Source organism: Sander lucioperca, chromosome 22, assembly GCF_008315115.2.
Source record: "Sander lucioperca isolate FBNREF2018 chromosome 22, SLUC_FBN_1.2, whole genome shotgun sequence".
Taxonomy (NCBI): Eukaryota; Metazoa; Chordata; class Actinopteri; order Perciformes; family Percidae; genus Sander; species Sander lucioperca.
The window spans coordinates 10175648-10198806 of NC_050194.1; the positions used below are offsets into that span (position 1 = coordinate 10175648).

Consider the following 23159-nt stretch of genomic DNA (forward strand, 5'->3'; position numbering starts at 1 on the left):
ATAACAACAATAATATTAATATTAATAATAATAATAATAATAATAATAATGTTATCCATTAAAGACAAACCTCATGTCCAGTCCATTGAGAAAGAGGATACGGTCGCCTGTTTTCAGTCCACATTCCTCAGCAGGGCTATCTGATAAGGGGGAAAAAAGATGGCAGCAACTCTAAATGAATCTGGGGTTGACAAAGTGATTCTGTCACAACCTCACCAGCTAACAAGGTCCACTGAACAGAAGGGAAAGATGGTGACTAATGTGATTCTGTCAATCTGACATCCAACAAAGCCCATCAACAAATGGGATGGTCTCCATGCTAAATTCTTATTAAGTAAGGAAACTGTCAAAACAAATCCCCAGTGGAATCTGTTCTGACTACACTGTACCCATCGACCATCGCCTCCTCATCTGTCAACTCACTGCTACATTTTCCTCAAACTGAATGTCATGTCATTGTTGTTGTTTTTTGAACACGAAGTTTGGATGTGACAAACTCTGCACATTCACGGGCCACGAGACAGACTTTGAATCACGGGAGTTTATCAGTGAAGGATCTGCGTTCAGATCACGATGAGAGACATGCTATCCGCCCCCACTATCTCCATATCAACCTCCATAAGGCCCACTGAGTCAGTCGGCTCGGGCTGCTTCAGCACATGATGGTGGGTGATGATGGTGGGCGGGAACTGTGCTGTCATCATCCGCACACACACACACACACACACACACACACACACACACACACACACACACACACACACACACACACACACACACACACACACACAAACACACACAAACACACATCTCCCTTATCACTGGAGGAACCTGGCAAATTCCCTCAACAGTAGCTTCACAGCCTCTCTTGTCTGCTACATTTATTTGGAAAAACAATAACAGTTAATTAAGGAAAATCACAAAATGGAAGTAATTAACATTTTCACCAAAAGGTCTTAGTAGCAGTTAACCCGACAAATACACTTTACTGTAATGCAGCCTTTAAAACCAGGAAAAGACAAGACTTATGCCATATTACGATATCCAAAATCTAAGACGAAATCTACTCTCATATCACGATATCGATATAATATCGATATATTGCCCATCTCTAGAATATACCTGTATTCACCCTCTGTCTGAAACGCTCCGTTTTAGCGCCTGTCTTTTTAAGCTCCCCTCTCAAAAACCCCGTCTGCTCTGATTGGTCAGCCTTTCCGGGTCTTCCGCATCCACACTCTCTGAGTCTCTGCAAGTCATTGCAGTTGAGTAGTGACTGTAACCGCACTGTAGTGGCACTTTCAACCTACCGTATATATAGTTTCGTTGTGACATCACAAACGTACGAAAGTCCTGATGGCTCGTTAAAAGGCAACATTTCTGAATACGAGATGTGTGCAATTTTCTGTTAAATTGAGCATTTTGATACTTTCACAGTATTTGTATAGCACCTCGACCTGCTTTATAATAAAAAAAGACATGCAAATCTCACTCTTTGCAATACGGTAATATGGGACCTTTAAATAAATTATTTTGATATCTCTACATAATGGCATCTTCTATTATATCTTGGTTGTCTGTGAATTTAAGGTTGTAGAAGGATTACAGAGCATGTCCATGAGTGTCCATTAGATAAACCCAAGAAATAAAAAGGTAATCAAGCTGAAAACTAAAAAGCTTCTGAGATTCTGTGAAGAAAAATCACAAGTTATGTGATGTTTATAGAACATCTAATTTGTTGTATACGTCATTTGTAAAAGTTTTGAATTTGTATTTGCTTTTCTAAATGATCAATTTCTACAAAACAATAATGCACCATGTGAATGTGATCATCATTTTGAACATAAAAACAAACGTGAATGTAACTGCGTAGCACTGACTGCTTTTAAGTGCCTGTTCCTGCACAAAACAGCCTGTTCTAAGTGTGTTCCTCTTAACATTTCATTGGTGAGTCAGACTAATCCACTTCCTGGTACACTCATAGTCACACACACACAAACACCTCCTGATCACCTTTAACCCCCAGCGGCTGGCACCACAACGGGCTCCCCCACATAAAATACATCTGCCTTCGCCAGCCAACGCAGAACAATGTTTGGGTCAAACCACCACACACAGAGAGGAGGCATCTATTAGGAATGTACTGTACGGGTTTTAAGATAGAAGCAGTACCTGGGATAACCGAGTCGATGCAGACGGGGGCGTGACCTCGAAGCGTGAAGCCAAAGTTCTTCTTCCCTCGGTAGACACGAATTATCCTGAAAAAAGACCGGAAGTGAGATGAACATTTAAACAAAAGATTTACAGACAGCGTCTTAAGTGTAATTCTTGACTTTTTGATACCAATGAAATAATACATTTGAGTACATTAGTTCATTACAAAAAATGTTTTTTTCCCAACTTTAGCCGACACACAATATCACAAAGTTTGTTTTTTGTGTCATATTTGGTCAATAAAATGTCAGAAAAGAGTGAAAAAGACCAATCAAAAGGTCTCCAAATTACTTGATTTGTCCAACCAACAGTCCAAAACCCAAAGATATTGGGTTTACAATTATAGAAAACAATGTCTCACATTTGAGACACAGGAGCCAGAGACTGTTCGGCATTTGACTGATTTAACCAATAATAAGTTATAACAATTGTTGTCATTAATTGTTTCAGCGTAAATTGTGACATCATTTATCTATGCTGATGCTTCACAACCGTTCTGTGAATGGACGGGAAGCCCAGCTGTCTCTGGATGACGGAAGATTCGCTCACTGCTGCTCACAAAGCTGTTTGTTCTTCACTTTTGTTTAGATGCGTCACTTCCTGTAGGTGGGAGTCTGAACAAGTGGCGGCATGACGTCTGTCTTTACTGCAACCCAACTTTGTGATTTAGGCTGATAACCTGGCTTTTTTGACTTTTTTTACACAACAATCCCAACTAGTGCCACCTCGACTCCAGATCACTCCACACATCTTTCTGTGTCTTTCATTCTCCGGCTTCCGGCCTAAACAAAAATGATTTAGGATATACTCAACATTTAAAAAAGCTTTGACATTTTGCTGATGCTGGTGCTCTGCTTTAATTCCTCCCAGTGGAGGAGTACACAGTGGAGCCTCCCGTAACATCAAAGATGAGACACTTATGGTGTCTATCCACCAGTGTGTTGCCATGGAAACGACTCAAGGCAACACTGCCTCGATATGTAAACAGAGGGAAGACAAAAAAGACTAAAGTGGGGGGGGAGGGAGAGAAAAAAAGACAGATCTGTTCTTTGATAGCCGCGATTACTGGTGTGTTATGTAAGTAGAGCTAAATGCAGATCGGCGCATTGTGTGTGTGTGTGTGTGTGTGTGTGTGTGTGTGTGTGTGTGTTGGGCTGTGCAGCCACAAAAAGAGGCAGCATCAGCCTTGAGCACACTTGACAAACTGATTCCCATAAGTCAACACCAGCTGCACTTAATACTTTGACATGATTTCACATGAACTATGCAACTATTGTGCTGCGGCACAATGAACCAGATGCCAATTTTCTATGTAGGCCAATATTGGCTTAAATAGACAACTGGCAATCTATAGTGACTGATTTTGAGTATCTATATCAATGGGCCATTTTGTAAAAATGAGTAAATGTTATGATCTATCTATCTACCTATCGATCTAGTTTGTTACTGTGGAGAGACAACAGTGTAACACAACACTCTTGAGGGGTATTGTTTAGCCCAGGGAAGGCGTGTAGAAAAACTTCCTATTGTGACTGTGCCATGACGTAAACCCCCCCACAAATCAATCAGCTTGCATCCTATTGTTGTGTGACCTGCCAATATGATTAGACTTCACATATATCATGCATATTCAGCCACACATTTTCGTTCGATGGTGTTTTAAGCCCCCAACGTCTCCTTCCAGGCAGCGCTGCGACCGTTGACTTCAAGGCACCTAACCCTAACCCTAACCCTAACCATTGCCTAATCCTAGTGCATTCCAGGTAGCGCTGCCTGGAAGGAGACGTTGGGGGCTCAAAACACAGATAAACCACATTTTCACTCCCATGTGGATGCAGGAAGATCTTGGGATTCAGTGTGTGTTGATTCTGTGTGGGATCGTGGGAGTGACCTGCCACCTCTGTAATCCTGCACTAAGTCCACTGTGGTGTTATTAACTGGAGAGTCGTGTAATCAGCATGTTAGTGGGTGGAGGGTCAGCGGCCAGGGGCTCGAAAACAGCTCAGGATTGACATGTTCAATAGATGAGGAGATGCAAACAAGCAGATGGCAGTTTCAGTTTAAAGGAGACGTGGTTATTTGGCTAAATAAAAACTGCAACTGGGCACTTCCTAATTTATATTTTAGGGTGTAAAAACATCTTAATATACACAAATTTAGGGTTTTCTTAGTTCAGCTTGGTGATGAGACTCAGAGGAAAACACGAGCTTTAGGATGGAAGAATCCGGAGATGACAGGAAAACAGCAAGGATGGAAAAAGAGACACACTTTCATCTGTCTTGTACACACTTTCAATTCAATGTCTGAATAATAAAGTCAATTTTTAGCTGCTGCATTATGTGTGGTATCAGGTAACAGAGCCAAAGTGACTCCTTTAACATCATATCTCATACTGTACATGTGTGCTCACCTCTGATTGGGTCCGATGGGGGGATGTGCGGGTATCCCAGAGACGGACTTCCTTAAGCCTCTGTCTCTCTCCCCCTCCCCCCTCCCCCCGGGTTCTCCATCTCTGGGCACTGAGCTGGCCCGTTTGGACCCGTGGTGGCGCTCAGAGTGATCCTCACTCCGACTGCGCCGGATTCTGCCATGCGGCTCGCTGATGCTCTTGCTGCGACACAGTCGGTTGATCACGTTCTGGGACACGGCCTCGTCGAAGCGCTGTCGGTGCTTCTTCGGAATGAAGATTCTGGCGAACATGGTGGCATGTGAGGGAAATAAAAGGTTGTGATGTTAGTTTTTGTCCACAAGAGTCCAAAAAAAGAAAAAAGGGTAGGAAAGAGGATGGAGCTACATCACAGATCCACCTCGATCCATTTTGAGTCCAGAACCAAAAACTTTGGATTCCAGTGGAATAACAACAGTAAGTCAAACCTCCAGCATGAGCAGAGATTACAAAGTGACGTTGCTGAAATAATCTTCACAATCGCAGTCCACACTAATTTAAATCAACAGGCTCCATCTTTCAAGACTCAAAGAAAAAGGCTTATGATGGACAGGTGAGGGGTCTTTCCCTCAGAGATGTGACTGCTGTCCCCAGAGACGAGAAGGAAAAAAAGAGAAGTTGAAAGGGAAGCCAGAGAGAAAAGATTCTTTCTCTGAGGAGAGAGAGCGCGAGGAAATCTTGGCGTCACTCCCTGCTTGCTGGTGTCTCACTGCAGCGGCGTGAGGTACCAGAGCCAGAATACAGCAAGAGGAAAAGGTGTGGGAGTGAGTGAGCGAGCATGGGATTCCTCCTCCGCTATCTCTCTCTCCCTCTCTCCATCTACAGTATGTCATTCTCCCTCTCTCGCTCTCCTACACTTCCGTCCACGCTTCACCTCTGTGTCAGCGCAGAGCAGGACGCTTTCATCATCTAATCGATCTCAGACCTTACCATTTTGAAAAAGACACTCAACGCACTTTTGTTTGTTTTTTGGCTTTATGAGGTAAAAGACCTAATCAAAGTGGCACTCAGTAGGTGGATAGAATTTAATTAAATTGATCATTCCCATTTAAAATTAAGAGTCCAGTATTTTTCCAGCGGCTTCATATCTTAATAAAAAAGCTCAGCTGATGAAATTTCCATTACATACTAACAACAACAAGGGGAACAAACGGCTCAAACACCAGACTAGAAGCTTCATTGTGTTATATTTTCTTAAAGAGGTAGTCCAGAGATTTTGTATTGCACATCCATACCTCACAAGAAACACATTTCAAAACAAATGGTCCAAATTGGTACAGCAGAGCCCGAGACATGCTGACTTTTAGTCCATTGTATGGGTCAAGCTCCAAAAATGCTGGAACCTACAATTCACATAATGCAACTTCACATCTTCCAGATCTTTCATTACACCCTCCCTGCTTTTTGTGCCGAGAGTTAGATAAGAAGATTAAAACCAGTGGTATCAATCTTTCCTTGCCGTGAGTTAGATAAGAAGATGTATCAATCGTTACACTTTAGTTGAAGGTATCTACACTACCGGTCAAAAGTTTGGGGTCACTTAGACATTTCCATTCAACTCCATTATAGACAGAATACCAGCTGAGATCAGTTGCATTGTTTTTCTAACCAGGGCAGCAGTTTTCAGATTACATTATGTGCTTACATAATTGCAAAATGGTTCTCCAATGTTTTCTCAGTTAGCCTTTTAAAATGATATCAGATTAGTAAACAGAATGTGCTTTTGGAACATTGGATGAATGGTTGCTGATAATGGGCAATGTAGATATTGCATTAAAGATCAGCCACTTCTTTCTACAACAGTCGAGAACCCTTTTGCAATTATGTAAGCACATAATGTAATCTGAAAACTAGAGATGGTCCGATACCATTTTTTGCTTCCCGATACCGATTCCGATACCTGAACTCGCGTATCTGCCGATACTGAGTACCAATCCAATACCAGTGTGTCATATATTTTATTATGTTTTAACAGCTGTATACTACTATCCTTGTATGGATGTGATATGATTTCTATCTTTGTTGTCGGTCTGGCTCAGGTTAAACTCTTTGTTAAACATGAACAAACTCAAACAATGAATGCCACAGAACTTTCTTTTATTATCCAGTTTGACAGTCAGTTATAACGGAAAAAGAACATAAATAAACTACTTTAACGTAGATTTTCTTTAGGGCTTTATTACGTGGTATCGGATCGGTGCATAAACTCCAGTACTTCCCGATACTGATACCAGCATTTTAGGCAGTATCGGAGGCAATACCGATACTGGTATCAGTATCGAAACATCTCTACTGAAAACTGTTGCCCTGATTAAAAAAACAATGCAACACCAATGAGCTCAGCTGGTATTCTGTCTGTAATGGAGTGGAATGGAAATTTCTAAGTGACCCCAAACTTTTGACCGGTAGTGTACATAAGAGTGACATGACACTGTCATGAACATGTCATAAACATTATAAACAAGTCATAAACGTTTATGACATAACGCTTCTGTCATTAAGTGTCATTTGTTTTTTGTCATGACAGGTTAGGGTTAGGGTTAGAGTTCATGTGTCATGAAAGTGTCATGACAGTGTCATGTCACTCTTAAAAGTAAAGTGTTAACCAATCTTCTTATCTAACTCTCAGCAAGAAAGCAGACAAGAGTATTTCCCAAAATGTCAAACTACTGTATCTGTCAGTAGTCATGTTTCCATCAACGTATTTTTATGCACATTTTGAAGTATCGCATTAGAAAATGCTGATGGAAATGGCAAAATTCTCAAAAAAAAAGTCCTCAAATTCTCAAAAAAAAAATGTTTACGCTCTCTTGAGGTGTTTTTTGCCTTTTTCGAAAAAGAGTTCATGCGCAAAATGGGAGATGGAAACAGCTTTGCCGAATAAGTTGTGACGTAGCGAACATGTAACTCACATGACTATAGTCATCCATCGGATGAGGGAAGGATCGGGATACGGGTCCCATCCAGTGCGCCGTACACATGTGGCACAAGGTGCTTAGTGGAGTTGTGGTGCGCTATAGCCTGTGCCTCAGCCACGTCGGTTAAATTGATGAATTGGTTCAACAGCTTAAATTGTATGGCGCTGCACACCACATATACACAGCGGTGAACGGTTGTCTCGCTGACATCAAATGTCTCTGCCTCAACCCTGTATTCTGCACAGGTGGCTAACTTGTACGATGCTACCTCTCCCCATTTAGCCAAAGAACTTAGCTTCTAAACTCTTTGATTTAGCAAGTCGGTTTGCAATCTACAACCATGCGTAACGTCTACTTGTGACGAGACTACGCTTTGCGGCTTTAAACCAGTTGATGGAAACACTTCTAATTCGCATTTTCTTTTTTTTGTCTTTTTTGCGACATTTTAAAAGTTCGCTTAAAATTCGCTTGACAATTAGATGGAAACATGACTACTGACAGTTTAGCCAACAATTGGACAAAGAGTTTGAATATGTTTCCTGACAATTTGTGATATTGCAATGTGTATGTTCTTTTATGTTTTTCCAATACCTTACTTTGCAGAAAGCCAAACTTCTCAAAAGTTGCCACTTTTTTATTTAACAATAGAACCCAAAATTCTAATGTTAAATCCTGTCTATACACAAGCAGCCAATGTGAAAACTGTCTAAAATCGGCAAAATTAAGATTTAAATTACAACTATCTGATTAAAAACTATGTAAACAAGGCAACAAATCTGACTTGAAGTTCTCTGAGACACTATGTTACAGATACATTCTGTTCAAAAAGTATTGATGTTCGATACCAAGCCCAGTAAACACACTGAAACATGCATTTTGTGGCACCATAAACTAGCAAAATGTCGAAGAGGGTGGATGAATGTGGACTGTACTGTTTCATACTGAGGCCTGGCTGTTTACCAAACAACAGAGCAGACTATGAGAACAAAACAAAATGAGTCGTCCCACGCACACAGGGACTCAGCTGACAACAGAAAACAGTTCATTCATGTGATCACAACTGCTGCAAAGAGACAAGGCAACCACCCACACATGCATGCACACACAATATTTATAACTATACCTGTGAGGACATTCACACTCTACCACTCTAACAGTAATCTTAATTTCTTCTAAGGCATGTGTAACCTTAAATCAATAAATTCACCGTTTTTTTTATGGTGGGCACAAATAGTGATGTAACTGCATTTCTGGGTAATTAGTTTCATCAGTAGCCTAATAGACAATATTGCAATGTAGACGAAGATATGATTCCTGAGTAAAAGGTTACAGTCATTCTGGGAAAATAAATCCTGAGCTGAAAGCCAACAGAGTAAAACACAACATAGGGTGGTAATGGCGCAGTGGATAAAACACGTGCCTTTGGTGTAGGAGACCTGGGTTTGATTCCCACTGTGACACATCAATGTGTACCTGAGCAAGACACTTAACCCCTTGTTGCTCCAGAGGCGTGTGGCCTCTGACATACATAGCAATTGTAAGTCGCTTTGGATAAAGGCGTCAGCTAAACGACATGTAATTCATTCACTATCACAGACTGATGATAGATGGTATGAGAGGACAAGCTGTTGTTCTTTAACCTGAACTTCTTTATCATTCATTTCAATATAAAAAAAAATGTGACATTTTGAGACATTTGCTTTTTTTGCCCCGAGTTAGATGAGAGTCTGTACTGTAAATATGCAGCTACCGCCAGCAGCCGGTTAGCTTAGCATAAAGACTGGAAACGGGCAGAAACAGCTAGCTTGATAGTGGGTGGATTTTGTTATCATCGGACAGAGTTGTTCCTGGGTCTTTATATGCTAAGTTAAGATAAGCTAGCTAAGCTAACTGTATGAGGGTGGTATTAATCTCTTTCATCTAACTCTTGGCAAGAAATGAAATAAGTACATTTCCCAAAATGTCAACTATTGCTTTCAGCCCACTCAACTAGCCCCTTCAGAAAGTGAAAACTGGCTAAAAATCACCTAATTTTGTAGGATTTATTAAAACAATGACGTGTTCTCCTAAAAAGGGAAATAACAAGAACATGTACAGTAGCCTACACATAAACACACAGCATGTGCGATATATCAACACCATGTATTTTTCAAACCAAGACCTAAATGAAATGTGAAAAAAAAAAATTGAAACCAGTAAATAATTGTTTATAAATTATTAAATTACTCAAATGTAATCATTCTTTTCACTGGTAATGTGAATTAAAGAGAACCCAAAATCCCAGCTGATACATTAGTCAGAAGTTAATTATTTGATTCCATGTTTGTTGAATCACAGCTGGGTTAAGTTCCTGCTGAGATCGGAGCCCCAAACAGATTTGCACAAACTGTTTTGAGTTACACCTACACTAGTCTGCTGTGTTCTGACTAAGTTCATTTGCTGTTGAATAGATGAATCAGCCATAAACAGACAGGATGTAGCTCGGTCTGTGAAGATAAACAGGACCAGTGGAGTAATTAGCAACAAACACGCTGATAGAGACAATAGAGAGACAACAGCTACCACTGTACATGTCTTGGAGAAGCTAATTAAGCCGCATAGAAACAACTTTGACAGCTAAATAAAGCGTAAAGTACAGAGAGAAGGAGAGAAAGGGGGAGAGAAAAACTTCACAGCATTTTATCATCCAGAATTGTATCAAAAGGTATTCAGGTAATACTGTATAAAGCACCTCCAGCCCTGTGCTGTTCCTGCCGCGTATAATGAAGTCTCAATCCCACGTGGAACCTAAATGTCACAGCTTCTGTTAACAACACTGGTCGCCTGTATGAAGAGCTTTTTTTTTTTAAAGAAGCTGTACACCAGATTTTCACTCTTTAGTAGCTGTATCTCTGTAGGCCTATAGAGATAGAAAGGATGTACTTAGAGCCTGAACTATTGTGTCTTTGTGAAGCCGATACTGCTCACTATGTTTTGACTTTGAATGATAGTTTCCTTTTTTTATGTACCAACTAACTGATCTCTTTATGCGATGTATGTAGATGCTGCCAAAAGGTCTGATATATTCATAGATCCCATAGATGATGGACTATGCAAACTGAAGACAACTCCTTCTGCTTGTCACTGCAGCTGAGCTCAAGCAAGTTCACTTTTATTAGATGCTGAAGGTAATCAGACAGAGGAGATACTGTACCTTGCAAAATGCTACATTACAGATCTGTTGAGGGAAAATGTGCAATATTCCATACCTCAAAAGCATAGAGAATGTACAGAATATAGATATTTCTGCCTGTGGGCCCCCCAGTGGTAGTATTACTAAATCCACTGCGGTAGACAACAATGTGCTGCTCCCCTCTTTGCAGAAGCTTTCCATTCAGCACCACAACAACACAAGACAAAAGATCAGCAAAGCAGCAGCCTATTATTTCTGACACGTTTCCCCTTGCTGCTTGAATTATGTATTTTTTCTTACTTTACATGACTCACAGCAGGCCCAGTGTAGTGCAATATGATTAAAGGAGCCAATTAAATACTTATGAAAGGGGCACTTCACCAATTGTACACATTAAGATCTGTGAAAATGTCATGGGGAGTGCTACTCTTCAAGTGAAATCGTTATGTAATCTGCCTCTCATAAGCCCCATAAGTGTATGGAAATGCACCTTTGAAGAGTAACTTAACACCAGGCTTAAAGACAGTGTTTCTCTGCCTACTCTGGTTTAAAGTTTAAAGGGGACATAACATGAACTCACTTTTTCAGTGCTTGTGCACATATATTTGGGTATCTGGAGTGCCTACCAACCCACAGACTGTAAATTAAGACAACCCGGTCAGTTTTTTGGTGGACTGCCTAGTTCAGAAAACATGGGATTTAACAAGCCATTCAGATTTGGCTTCCCTTCCTCTGTCACATGTAGGCTCATTAGAATATACTGCCCTCCATCTGAGTATCTCCACCCAGGGTTTGAGAACTACCTTTGCAAAGGTGCTAGGGCTGAACGATTAATTGCATTTGCAATAATATCGCGATATGTTAAAACACAATTTCCTAATCGCAAAGGCTGCGATTTTTTAAAAAAAAGAAGATGATGCGCAGCTTCAGGTATTGTGCAAAACCTGTCTTGCTAACGTTGCTACCTCAGGGGGTAACACTACGAACCTGTATCAGCACTTAAAAAAACAACAACACAAAGCCATCTACGACAGTTGCGTAGCTAAAATACCGAACACCAGTTTGTCAAGTAAGCAAAATACCATCCGACAGGCATCACTCACCGAAACGTTAACTCCGTATGAACGGAAATTGCTTTAAAACGAAACGAGGAAATTACTCAAGCAGTAACGGAGTTCATCGCCAAAGACATGATGCCCCTTAGTACGGTCACCAAGCCGGGGTTCACGGCTACACAGAGCGTCTGTTTGGCACCGGAGGGAATATAGTGACTTGCACTCGCTCGTCATCTAAACCAGCAAGAGTGGATATGCTGGTTTTCCAAGCAAAAAAACCTGTGAGCTACTGAGAACCATACAGTAATAATAATAATAATAATAATAACTTATTTATATAGTGCCTTTCATGAAACCATATGAGGGTTTCTGCCAGGGAGTCAGAGAGTGATGGCCAGAGTCAGGAGATGTTTTTAAGATGAAAAAAGGCGGATTTGGTGATAGATTTGATGCGAGTATGTAGTACACTGACCGTAGCTGGATCGGAGCGGGAGCATGGATGTATTGAGCGGGAGTTGCTAATGGTGAGAAATTGCTTCCTGTGTGATCAGGATCACTATGGCTGGTAGTGCCATACTCACTGCACTTTTTTAGTCTGCGCTGTGTGTTGCTGTTACTGACTAGAGATAAGTATGATTAATATGTACATATTAATGTTCAGACAGTGATTACATTTAACTTGAGTTACCTAAATATTAATTTATATTATAATAAGAGGTACAGACAGATATTTCTCTCCTTTTATTTTCTGCATTTTTGTTTTTTTACTGACTGGAGATCAGTATTATATATTATACACTAAATACACACACATACACATATATATATGTATATATATATATATATATATATATATATATATATATATATATATATATATATATATACATACATGTATATATATACATATATATATGTATATATATACATACATGTATACACATATATATATATATACACATACATATATATATGTATATATATATATATATATATATATATATATATATATATACACACACACACACACACTATATTTTTACTTATTTAACTGTCTAAAGACAGTGTTTAAAAAGTACAATCCACATGTCTACTTATGTTTATTACAGTAAACAATAATCTAATTACTACTAAGTGTGGTAAAGCCACATATTTGTTTTTATATTTTTGCAATCTGCACTTTAGTTTGTGTGATTTGTTTCTGACTTCCATATGAATGTTTACACCAGGCTTGGTCAGTGCTCAATATACTACTGTGACTGAAGTAGTTAAATAAAAGATGTCATTCATATAAATTCATGCATCACCTAATTTCATCATCACATACAGGCCTGGCCTCCAGGAAAGAACAGTTTGTTTAATCTATCTAATCTTGTGTTGTTCATACTATACAATGATTTATTGCTTGTCTTTGTTGAATAATACAGAAGACAAAGAGCTTATTTTACCGCATATTAAATCGCAATCGCAATATTAGTGAAAAAAAATCGCAATTAGATTATTTTCCAAAATCGTTCAGCCCTAAAAGGTGCACCATATTTAACTACGACTAATCTGAAAGATGCTAAAATTACAGAATCTGCACAAAGTGGCCAATCGCCAAAAAGATATTAAAATGTCTATTGTATCTATTTTTCTATATGTTTCTATCGTGATGTTGAAAAAAAGCTTAGTTTTCAGCTATCCCTTTAAAACATAAACCGTTTATTTAAATTTAATGCTACCACTCGTTTTAGAATAGCTGCCACTTTTTTTAGAAATGGTGGGCATTATGTTTTCGGAACAAATCTGTTCAGTTGAAGATATAGGCCACATATTCTTAGCCTGCTGTCACTGTCTCTGCAGATTCTGATTTGAGGTGTTGCATCTGACTGCAGCCTGAGACAGTGTTGCCTGAGCACAGACTACTGGCCACAATCAGCAGACTCCTGAGATATAAATAAATGTTCTGTCGTGATGTAGGTGTAGCAACCCACATGGCTCCTCTTTGTTTTCTATCTTCCCTTCTCTGCTATTTGTCATTTATTCATATCACAGCACTATTATTGTCTCTGTCTCTCACACTGATACAGAACCTGTCTGTGAAAATGTGTGTGTGTGTGTGTGTGTGTGTGTGTGTGCGTGCGTGCGTGCGTGCGTGCGTGTGTGTGGCTGCTTCTATCAGCATTATGCTTTCATAAATGCAGATATTCATCCACCTCAAAATGCACAACCGTCAGTTGAAACAGCCACCTCATCGCAAAAAGTTTTTCCGCGTCAACTCTTGGAAACTAAATGAGTGCTCTGATTTGACCTCATTTATAGAGAATAGAGATCTATAATTATCTGAAGGAGGGTTGTGGAGGAGGAAGCAAGCAGGGAGAAAGGGACTGATTTCTCAAAAGGGAAGAATGACAAGCAGAAAACCACAAAGAGGAGACCTCATTTCATTTCAACTGTCCAGATGTGGCTTAAATGCTTGTGTAATGCTAAAGTGTGAGACTGAGACCATGTCTAAACACACATAGAGATGTAACTGTGTGTGTGTGCTTTAAAAAACAATGTAGAATGTGTTGGAAGGAATCTGTATAACATGATCTATTTGTTATGCTTCTCTTGAACACTGCCAAAAAAAGCCCAGTGGTGGGTCCCATTTAAGGATGAAGCCAGTTGAATTAAAAGATAATGATATGATTTCAAATCCGTTAGGAGCATCGCTGGGTGCCTGGTCTGTGTCCAGGAACTTATCAAAAGTAGATGATTAAAAATTGTGCTAGTAAAAAAATGTCAGCCATATCTGATCCACTGAATAAACATGACCACACTGGATAAATAGGCTTAACAATATGTGTGATCAAAGTATGAATTAAAAAAGAATGAAACAGAAAAACTTTATCTGAAACTGAGACTGATGGTGGCGCTAGATGAAAAGTCAGAGGACCATGAAAAGTTATAGTAATTAATCCTGAGGGTGACATGAACGTGTGTATACGTGGCAATCTATCCCTTAGCTTTCAAGATATCTGACTGAAATGGATTGAGTCTCCGTCTGTTAGGGGTGGAACGGTACACTGAAGTCACGGTTCGGTTCATACCTCGGTTCAGACATCACGGTTTGGTACGATGGAGGGAAAAGCATAACAAAAATGCAGAAGGCAATTTTTTTTATTGTGCATGTCTCAGGCTGTACCACCTAGTGTCATCCAGTCTCTCCCCTGAGCTAGCTGCAACAGCCTGAAGCGTATAAAGTAAGATGTAAACAGTAAACAATACGTAGGCTACCCCACATCATCTCCAGACTCCATCTGGAACTTGTAAACAAAATAAGACAATCAGCTAGTAGTGTGATATGGGAGACAAGCGCTGCTCTCATATGTGAATGCACAGAGCAGGGGTGTTAAAAGAGCAGCTTCGGTTACACAGAGCAGTTGGCGAGTTGTGGCGTTAGCTTCACACGCTAACAGCGGAGCTAGCAGCAAACAGCGAAGCTAACGGCGGAGCTAACAGCTAACGGCGGAGCTAACAGCTAATGGCGGAGCAAACAGCGAAGCAAATGGGCCTGGAAGCCATTTGTGGTCGAGGCAAGAAGGGATACAGCTACAGTACATCCGTGTTTGGTTGTATATGGAAGGGACTAGTTTGCTTCGTGTGGACTCACTCATTGACATATATATAAGGACTCACTGGACCGACTCGACATGTAGGCGGAGCTTGGGAGCTTCAGAGCTAAGGCGGGGCTACAGATTAGATGTCCCTAAGAAACGCGTATGTAACAGTAGTTCCACATTACATTAATTCATTTGCACATGAGTTTCATTTATTTTTATACCGTGTATTCTCCGTGTAAATTCATGTACCGAACCGAGATGCCCGTACCGTTTCGGTTCAATACGAATACATGTACCGTTCCACCCCTACTGTCTGTCCTTTGATTTTCGACTTTACACTTGGCGGGTATATCGCTTAGGACCAAAGTAGATGCAGTGTCAAGCGCGAGCTCTTTAGATCTACGAGAAGTATTTATTAGTAGTGCGTTATGTACACACTGTGTTGTGTATTGAGAGGGGACCCCTATTAACGAAGAGTCACTCGCTACAGTACATTGAAGAACAGATAAAGAAAGAAAGACCGGAGATGTTACATTGTGGCAAAGTCAAACGTTTCAAGCGTCAGAGATGTAACTTTTGGAATGAACGCTTTTGTTCCCGGAAATAGCCTGGTCCCAAGCTAGTTGTTTATAGATAATAGGATTGATGACTAGCATCGCTAGGGGACACTATGTCATGGCAGGTGTAATGATCAGGACCCAAGGAAGTGCAGTGCTGAGCGTGAACTTGTTTGGATGAGCGGTTCTTGAGAAAGCAGCAAGCAGCATTACCGGAGGCCTAGCAATCGACCCGTTCCGAACAGGCACGTTTGGAACAGGCACTGCACTAGTTTCCCTAAAAGCCAAATATGTCAACCTCGTAGTGGCACTAGATGCAAAGTCAAAGGCACAACCAATGTCAGTAGGATTCATCCTCTGGGACCATAATTACCCAAACAAAATTGAAAGGCTGTGGCCGGGTTGGTTCAGTGGGTAAAGCAGGCGCACATGTACTGAGAGGTTTATGCCTTGACGCAGAGGTCCAGGGTTCGAATCCAACCATCAGATTTCCTGCATGTCTTCCCCCTTTCTCACCTAGCTGTCCTGTCAAAAATTAAAGGTGGAAAAGCCCAAAAATGCTGCACAATATGTCTTTTTTTTTTTTTATCGTTATAGCGATATCAACTTGCGCAATAAACCCATTGCGAAAGACTACGACATATCACAATAGACACTTAGAGATTTTTTGAGTTAGTTGAAAGAGACTATCAGTAGAAAACGACACTTTAAAATGTAAGTCATTCTTTTTTTTAGTGGTGCATTTTAGGTTCAATTCAATTTGTTCAATAAAATAATGTTGGAAATTATTTTCCTTCGGTTTTTGAATTCAACAAGCCATTTGCTGTATTTTAGCAGAATACTGAAAGCAGCAGAAAGGCAGAACTGAGAACATTTGTTATTCGTTATTGCAATGTTCAACAATGTAATAGCACATCGCATATTTTCCTCATATCGTGCAGCTGTAGTAGATTTATAGTCTGGACCACAGTGGGGGACCGACTGACCGACAGACAGACCTGCATTGCCGTCCATAGAGCCACGAGCCTGGCTGAAAAGCAAACTGTCATGGATGATGCATTGTGGTTTTTGTTCTTCCTTCAGTCTGAACAAGCTGGTCACAAAAAAGCAGCTCCTTATGTCACCAACAACCATAAAAGACAACCTATTCCACTCCAACTTATGAATGCACTGGCTCTAGCACCGTTTGTGCTCATCATCGCCCACTTTAATGCAAGCCGTTTGTGAGCTACTAATGTTTCTCATCTTGTGCAGTTTGTAGCAGCTCAGCAGTAGTTGCAAACAAGCTCCACCGACTCCTGCAGTTAAGATTAAACACCATCATTATCAGCACTATTGAAGAAGAAAGCTTTGTGCACAGCGTGCACTGTCGGATCAAGTGGAGCTGATAAACACAGATGTGGGGATCATTTAGACCCACCATGATCATACTGTAATCACTCATTTATTTTATATGGAACGACTATCACTGACTGTAGTAATAAAGATAGTTAGTTGATTTCTACATAGCTCAAAAGGTAGACCTACACCAGTTACTGGCAGACATCATGTTGGATACAAAAGCCAAACGTGCCAGACACAATCACACACTTATACAGGCAAACAGAGAAATTTCAGCTCCAAAGCAGGCACAAACATACACAGATACACACACTCAAACACGTGGCGAGAGATTACATCCTAAAAGCAGAGAATCACTCAACCTAATGACTCCAATACCTTAAGAGAGGCAGGGACAACGAAATGCATTTGTATTGCTAACTAGAGCAGTGTCCATCCTAGTGTCCCTTAAATTCATAAATTATAGATTTAAAGCCTTAAGTTACCTTGAAGAAAGTTTAGAAAACAACTACTGTAGGGAATAGAGGATTTCGGAGCTAAAAACATCAAATATCAAACATCCACAGCAGCCATTGTCTCGTTCTGTTTCGGATTGCGTTAAATATTCACTCATTCCCCACATACATAATTACACTGATGGCAAAATCGGTGCAGGTGTAGACCCAAAGGAGCTGTTAATATGCACAAATTCTTTCAAAAAAATAAACAACCAAACAAAACCACAGAAAAGCATTCATTCAATTAAAACAGAATGAAAAGGTATACTCACCCCAGACAATTCATGTTCGTTTTAGCAGTAACCCATAGCTCAGAAATAAACTAATCACTAAGTTGACAGCATCTAATAGTAAGCAGAATGGCAGACACACCTAGTGCTTCAGCGCTGCCTGAGGGGCATAACAGATATGGTGGGACCTTGGTGCATGCAGGAGGCTGTCTTCACGAAGTGTCAGGGGAAAACGGTCACCACAGAGAGTGAGCAGGAAACAGCCCGAGCGCTGAGCGGAATAATGAGAAGAAATCCCATCAGAGAAAAAAAACAGAAAAAGCCCCTCAGAGAGAGGGAGAGAGAGGGAGGTAAGAGAGTTGTGAGATGGGTGGGGGATGGAAAAACCGAGAGAGAGAGAGCATCAATTTTATTACTGGGGCTCGTGCAAATAGGAGCGTCCTTTATTATACAAATACCAATGAGGAGTGTTTGAATTATTCATAATAACCAATTTAAAGCAGAAAAATCCCGTCGTCATTTCAGGATAACGAAAACTACCTCAACACTGACCGCACACTGCTGGAAAGTATTCTTACAGTATATTAATACCACTAAAAATGGTTCAAAGTGGCGTAGTAGTGGAGGGGAGCCAGTGTAGTAAGAGAATAAAAGGCTTGATTGGCTCTACTTGTGGAAGAAGTGCAATCTGTGGACAAACTGTCTGGGGGTTTAGAGAAAAGGCAGGAATGCTGGTCATTTTGGCGCATAGACAACCACTTACAGTAACTGGCTACCTGAGTGGTTTTTCATGTTTAGTTATCTGGCATTATTCCACTTCATGGAAACACACACCTTAAAATAAATTTAAAAAAACCTGTTGGGTGTAGCTCCAGGTATTTTTTTATATTTTTTTTTGAAGGAGATACAGAGCGGCATGGCTACCGCTATTAAATTATGTTTTCACAACTAAATCTGTCTGTGGCACATCATCACAGACACCTCCATGCTGGGAATTCGGTTCACGCTGCCAATCCTCATTTACCACTAAAAACTCTTAGCTCGGGCCTCTCCACGTCAGTTTAGTCTCTCAGTTTCACTAACACTTTAAGCGACTTGGAGGGGTCACTGTGGATTTACCCCGGGTGGCAGATGGGGCCAACCTAAAACCTAAAGCGAAGCTCTGAAATGGCTGGCGGAAGCCGAGACCCCCTCTAATCCATCCTGCAGAATGAGCAACAAGAAAAGCCTGTTTACGCACTCATTATGATTTAAAATCCCCGCAGATTATTTTACTTTTCACTGGGACTTGAAAATGACAAAATGGGGATGTGTGTGTGTGTTGGATACAATACCAAGAGTGGGAGTTATAATTGAACAACACTGGAAGCTTTGCAGAAGCACAAGCTGTCCTTGGCTTTAATGGACAGTTTGGCAGCTAAGAATAACAGGAGACTAGGGGAGAGACAGAGAAGGGGATAACATGCAAGAAGGGTCCTCCAACTCCAGAAATATTCAGACAAGGGATGTCTTGGCTACATTACATGTGCCTCAGACTGCCCAGAATAGTTTCTTTTTATAGACAATGGTTGGCCACTTTGATAAATTTCCACATGGTTTCAAAAGGTGGATTAGAGAGGCCGGGCCAGAAACAAGCATGCAGCTATCTTTCATGTCTTTCCTCTACTTTGTACCAGCAGTTTAATATATACTATGTTTGGCAATCCAATGAAATTGGGAACTGAAACGCCTGGCTCTTACCTGATGCTGGAGATGAGCTGCCGATGCTCATCAGTGGTGAGTATGTCGGGCAGGACCGAGGCCAGCCACTCGACTCTCTTCTCGGCTGCATACTGCTTCAGCACAGTGAAGAGTTTCTCTTTCACTTCGGGGTCGTCACCTAAAATCTGGTCAATCTGATGGAGAGAGGACAACGATGTTAGAGGCTGGGAGGAGTTTGAGGACAAGTCGGGGAAATGAAAAACAGGGTAGATGCTGTCACTTCATAGTTTTTACACAGTGCCACATTGTTACCTTAAAAGTCCCATGGCGTGAAAATTTCACTTTATGAGGTTTTTCAACATTAATGCGAGTTCCCCTAGCCTGCCTATGGTCCCCCAGTGGCTAGAAATGGCGATAGATGTAAACCGAGCCCTGTGTATCCTGCTCTGCCTTTGAGAAAATGAAAGCTCAGATGGGCCGATCTGGAATCTTCCCTTTATGACGTCATAAGGGGAAAGGCTACCTCCCCTTTCTCTGCTTTGCCCACCCAGAAAATTTGGCCCACCCATGGGAAAGAGAGAGATCGTGGCTTGCAAACCAGCGAAGCATGGCAGTTGGTCAAGGCCCCCCCCCTCTCCTCCTCAATAGCATTTAAAGCTACAGACACAGAAATGGCACGTCCTAAGTAAAGCTCATTGTGGGACTCTAGTGGCTGTAATTCTGCACCAAGGCTGAATTTCGGGAAAGAGACTTCAGATACAGTATTAGGGGACCACTAAGGCCTATATAAAAGCATCCAAAAAGCAGCATGTCATAGGACCTTTAACACTTCATTTGCAGTTCAAAAAAGAATATAGCCTTACTCAGTTTTATATTCGTATAATTTCCCATCCATGCAGAAAGTTTCAACTTTGTGGGCCTCTGTTTTTTTTTTCTTGCACTATAAACTTTTTAAAGGCTCACACCTGTGCATTGTATGCATGTCTGCACATGCACTTGTTAAATGTTGAAGAATTTAGCAGAGCTACTGTATTTTAAGGAAACTCCAAATATTGCTATAACATTTGCCCCACCACCCCAACCCCACAACCCATGCTGTGTTCACACCAAACACAAAGTGAATTTTCACGCAAGTTTGACCGCAAGATAGCCAAAATAACCATTATCACTGCTTTGTACCTGTTGTGGAAGTCCCCGATACGTCAGAAAACCTAAAAGGCCTTCGTGTCTGGGTTCATCACATCATCCGGAGGCATAGAGCTCAGGGTGCCCACAGACGGCTACACTACATTTTTCCTCCACGTTTGATTGAACACATTCAGGGCGTCAGGAGAATCACTGATAGGATTTCGCGGCACATTTCTCGCACCAACATGCAAATGACGTGTTTTCGCATCTTTGCATTGACTTTGTACAGATTCAAATACAGTATAGCTACATTTTGATTGGTGCTCAGAAATGCCCCTTTTCTAACTGAGCCCCGCCCACTTCAAACCAGTAAGAGGAGCACAACAAAAACCTTGTGAAATAACCAAACTGCTCTAACTTTGGTAGAAAGCGTGTTTATGTAGGACTCCATTGCTCACAGTCAGAAGGTGATTGAGAAAATGTGTATTCAGGGCCTTTAAACTGCCCAACTCAACTGGACCAGGTATAGGAATGAACCTGGACTGAGCTGTGATTGTGTATTATTGAAACATACCCTCCTGTTGAACTCCAGAGCTTTATGTTTACGGTCCAGTCTCGCCCCCTCTCCTCCCATCTGACTCTCCTCTACGCTGATGCTGCGTTTCTGTCTCGGGCCGAGACACAGCACCCCCAGACGGAGCGTCCTACCCTGTGAGGCCTTGATCAGCGCCGCGGCCGTCTCGTGCTGCCTGACGGGGATGCCATTGACCTCCATGACGTAATCCCCGGCCCTCAGACCTGCGCGGCCGGCTGGAGAGCAAGGCGAGCAGTCCTCCACCAGCAGGGGGCAGTCTCCCACGATGGTGAACCCAAAACGACCGTCCGGACCTGGTATGATGTCCATCTGCAGGAAGAAATAAACATGAATATTATTTAATTTAAGAACATACCCGCAAAAGGCTCTGGATCAGTCTGGATGTGAAGTTACAGCACTATGACATTTGTCTGGATCGACGAAGGATTAGTTCCGGCACCGGTCCGGTTGCATCGAGGAACATTAACCGCAACCTCCAAGAACCTGGGACGTTTTGGGACCTATTGGCGGGGATTTGCTATGGACAAAGTACACACGGCGATACACGGGTAAGAACAAATTACGTTTAACCATGTATCCAGCTAATTTAAATAGCTCACGTTGTGTGAACAGTTAACTTCATTTAATGTGATGTATGTGGCGTTTTCTTTTGCAGGGTGCAAATGTTCCACCCAAACAAGTTCCTTACCGAGACCATAATGCAGAGCCACGCTCGCTGCGTCCGGAGCTTAGCGGCGCCCAAGACGATTGTGATTGGTTTAAACTAATGCAAACAACCCAGAGCGTTTTTTTCTCCTATCCAGGAGTGTATGCTCCTGTTGCCATACCTTCCTCCGCAGCGCTGTGGAGATAGTCTGGCAATGCGATATGACATGAAACTCTCCAGGCATTAACCCACATATGCATTATTGCTGTGATGGATTCAAAAGCTGTGAGACCTGCTGTATGCGGGACACCACTCCGATACTGGGAGGGATGTTCTTCTGAGTCTGGGCGATGGCGACGACAGCTTGGGGACCCAGCGTCGACACATTGTGGCCCTCGATCTCCAGGACTTGGTCCCCAGCCTGCAACCCCGCCAGGTGGGCGCTGCTGCCCTCCTCCACAGACAGGATGTAGCTGGGTCCATTGCCACCCAGCTGGAAGCCAAACTCCTCCGGCCAGCCCTGGTTGGACGACGGCATGCTGAGGACTTGAGGGATGAGAGAATGGGATAAAATAGGTGAAGATTTGATTTTGATGGGGGACAAGTAACTACTCATAATCCAAGGACTTCACAGAGTGGGGTCCTGCACTTTGGAGCTTCACTGCAAACAGAAATCTGTGAGGTTAGGAGACATTATGCTAAAAAAAAAAAATGGAAAAAAACACAGAGACATTTAAAACACAAGCACTTACCCACTGTGGCCAAAATATTCAAGTCTATTGACATCGCAAAAACACCTTTGGATCAAATCATCCTTTGCATGTTTTAAAAGAGCTCCAATTCTAAGAATTCCTGCCCTGTCTCTTCTCCCTCCTGCTAACTCCCGTGTCTCAAGTTGTACTATCGAGTGTAGCTCTGTAACCCTCTACCCTGAACCATGACACACTCAGGGGGGCCGTGACCTGGTTCACAAACTCCAAAGCAGCCAATAAAATGAAAGTGTTGCAGAGATTGTGAACCTAATTAGCTCGAGTGACTAAAGTTCCTCCAGCTATTTTTTTTTTTTTAATCA

The 23159-nt window shown here is 41.5% G+C and overlaps 1 protein-coding gene across 7 annotated transcripts in view; it reads right to left on the minus strand.

The window, feature by feature from the left end:
• Positions 1 to 23159, minus strand: part of grid2ipb (glutamate receptor, ionotropic, delta 2 (Grid2) interacting protein, b) — a 53241-nt gene that overhangs the window by 25952 nt on the left and 4130 nt on the right. For 6 of the 7 annotated variants that reach the window (XM_035997668.1, XM_031291321.2, XM_035997667.1 and 3 more), the window contains 6 exons: positions 22380 to 22633; positions 21421 to 21750; positions 19758 to 19912; positions 4625 to 4903; positions 2173 to 2258; positions 71 to 140 (listed from right to left, as the gene is read on the minus strand). In XM_035997668.1, coding sequence (XP_035853561.1) covers positions 71 to 140; positions 2173 to 2258; positions 4625 to 4903; positions 19758 to 19912; positions 21421 to 21750; positions 22380 to 22625 — 1166 coding nt within the window. In that variant the 5' untranslated portion in view covers positions 22626 to 22633. Of the gene's footprint in view, positions 1 to 70; positions 141 to 2172; positions 2259 to 4624; positions 4904 to 18059; positions 18301 to 19757; positions 19913 to 21420; positions 21751 to 22379; positions 22634 to 23159 lie in introns of those variants that run through there. The other variant, XM_035997669.1, reaches the window with a different exon arrangement.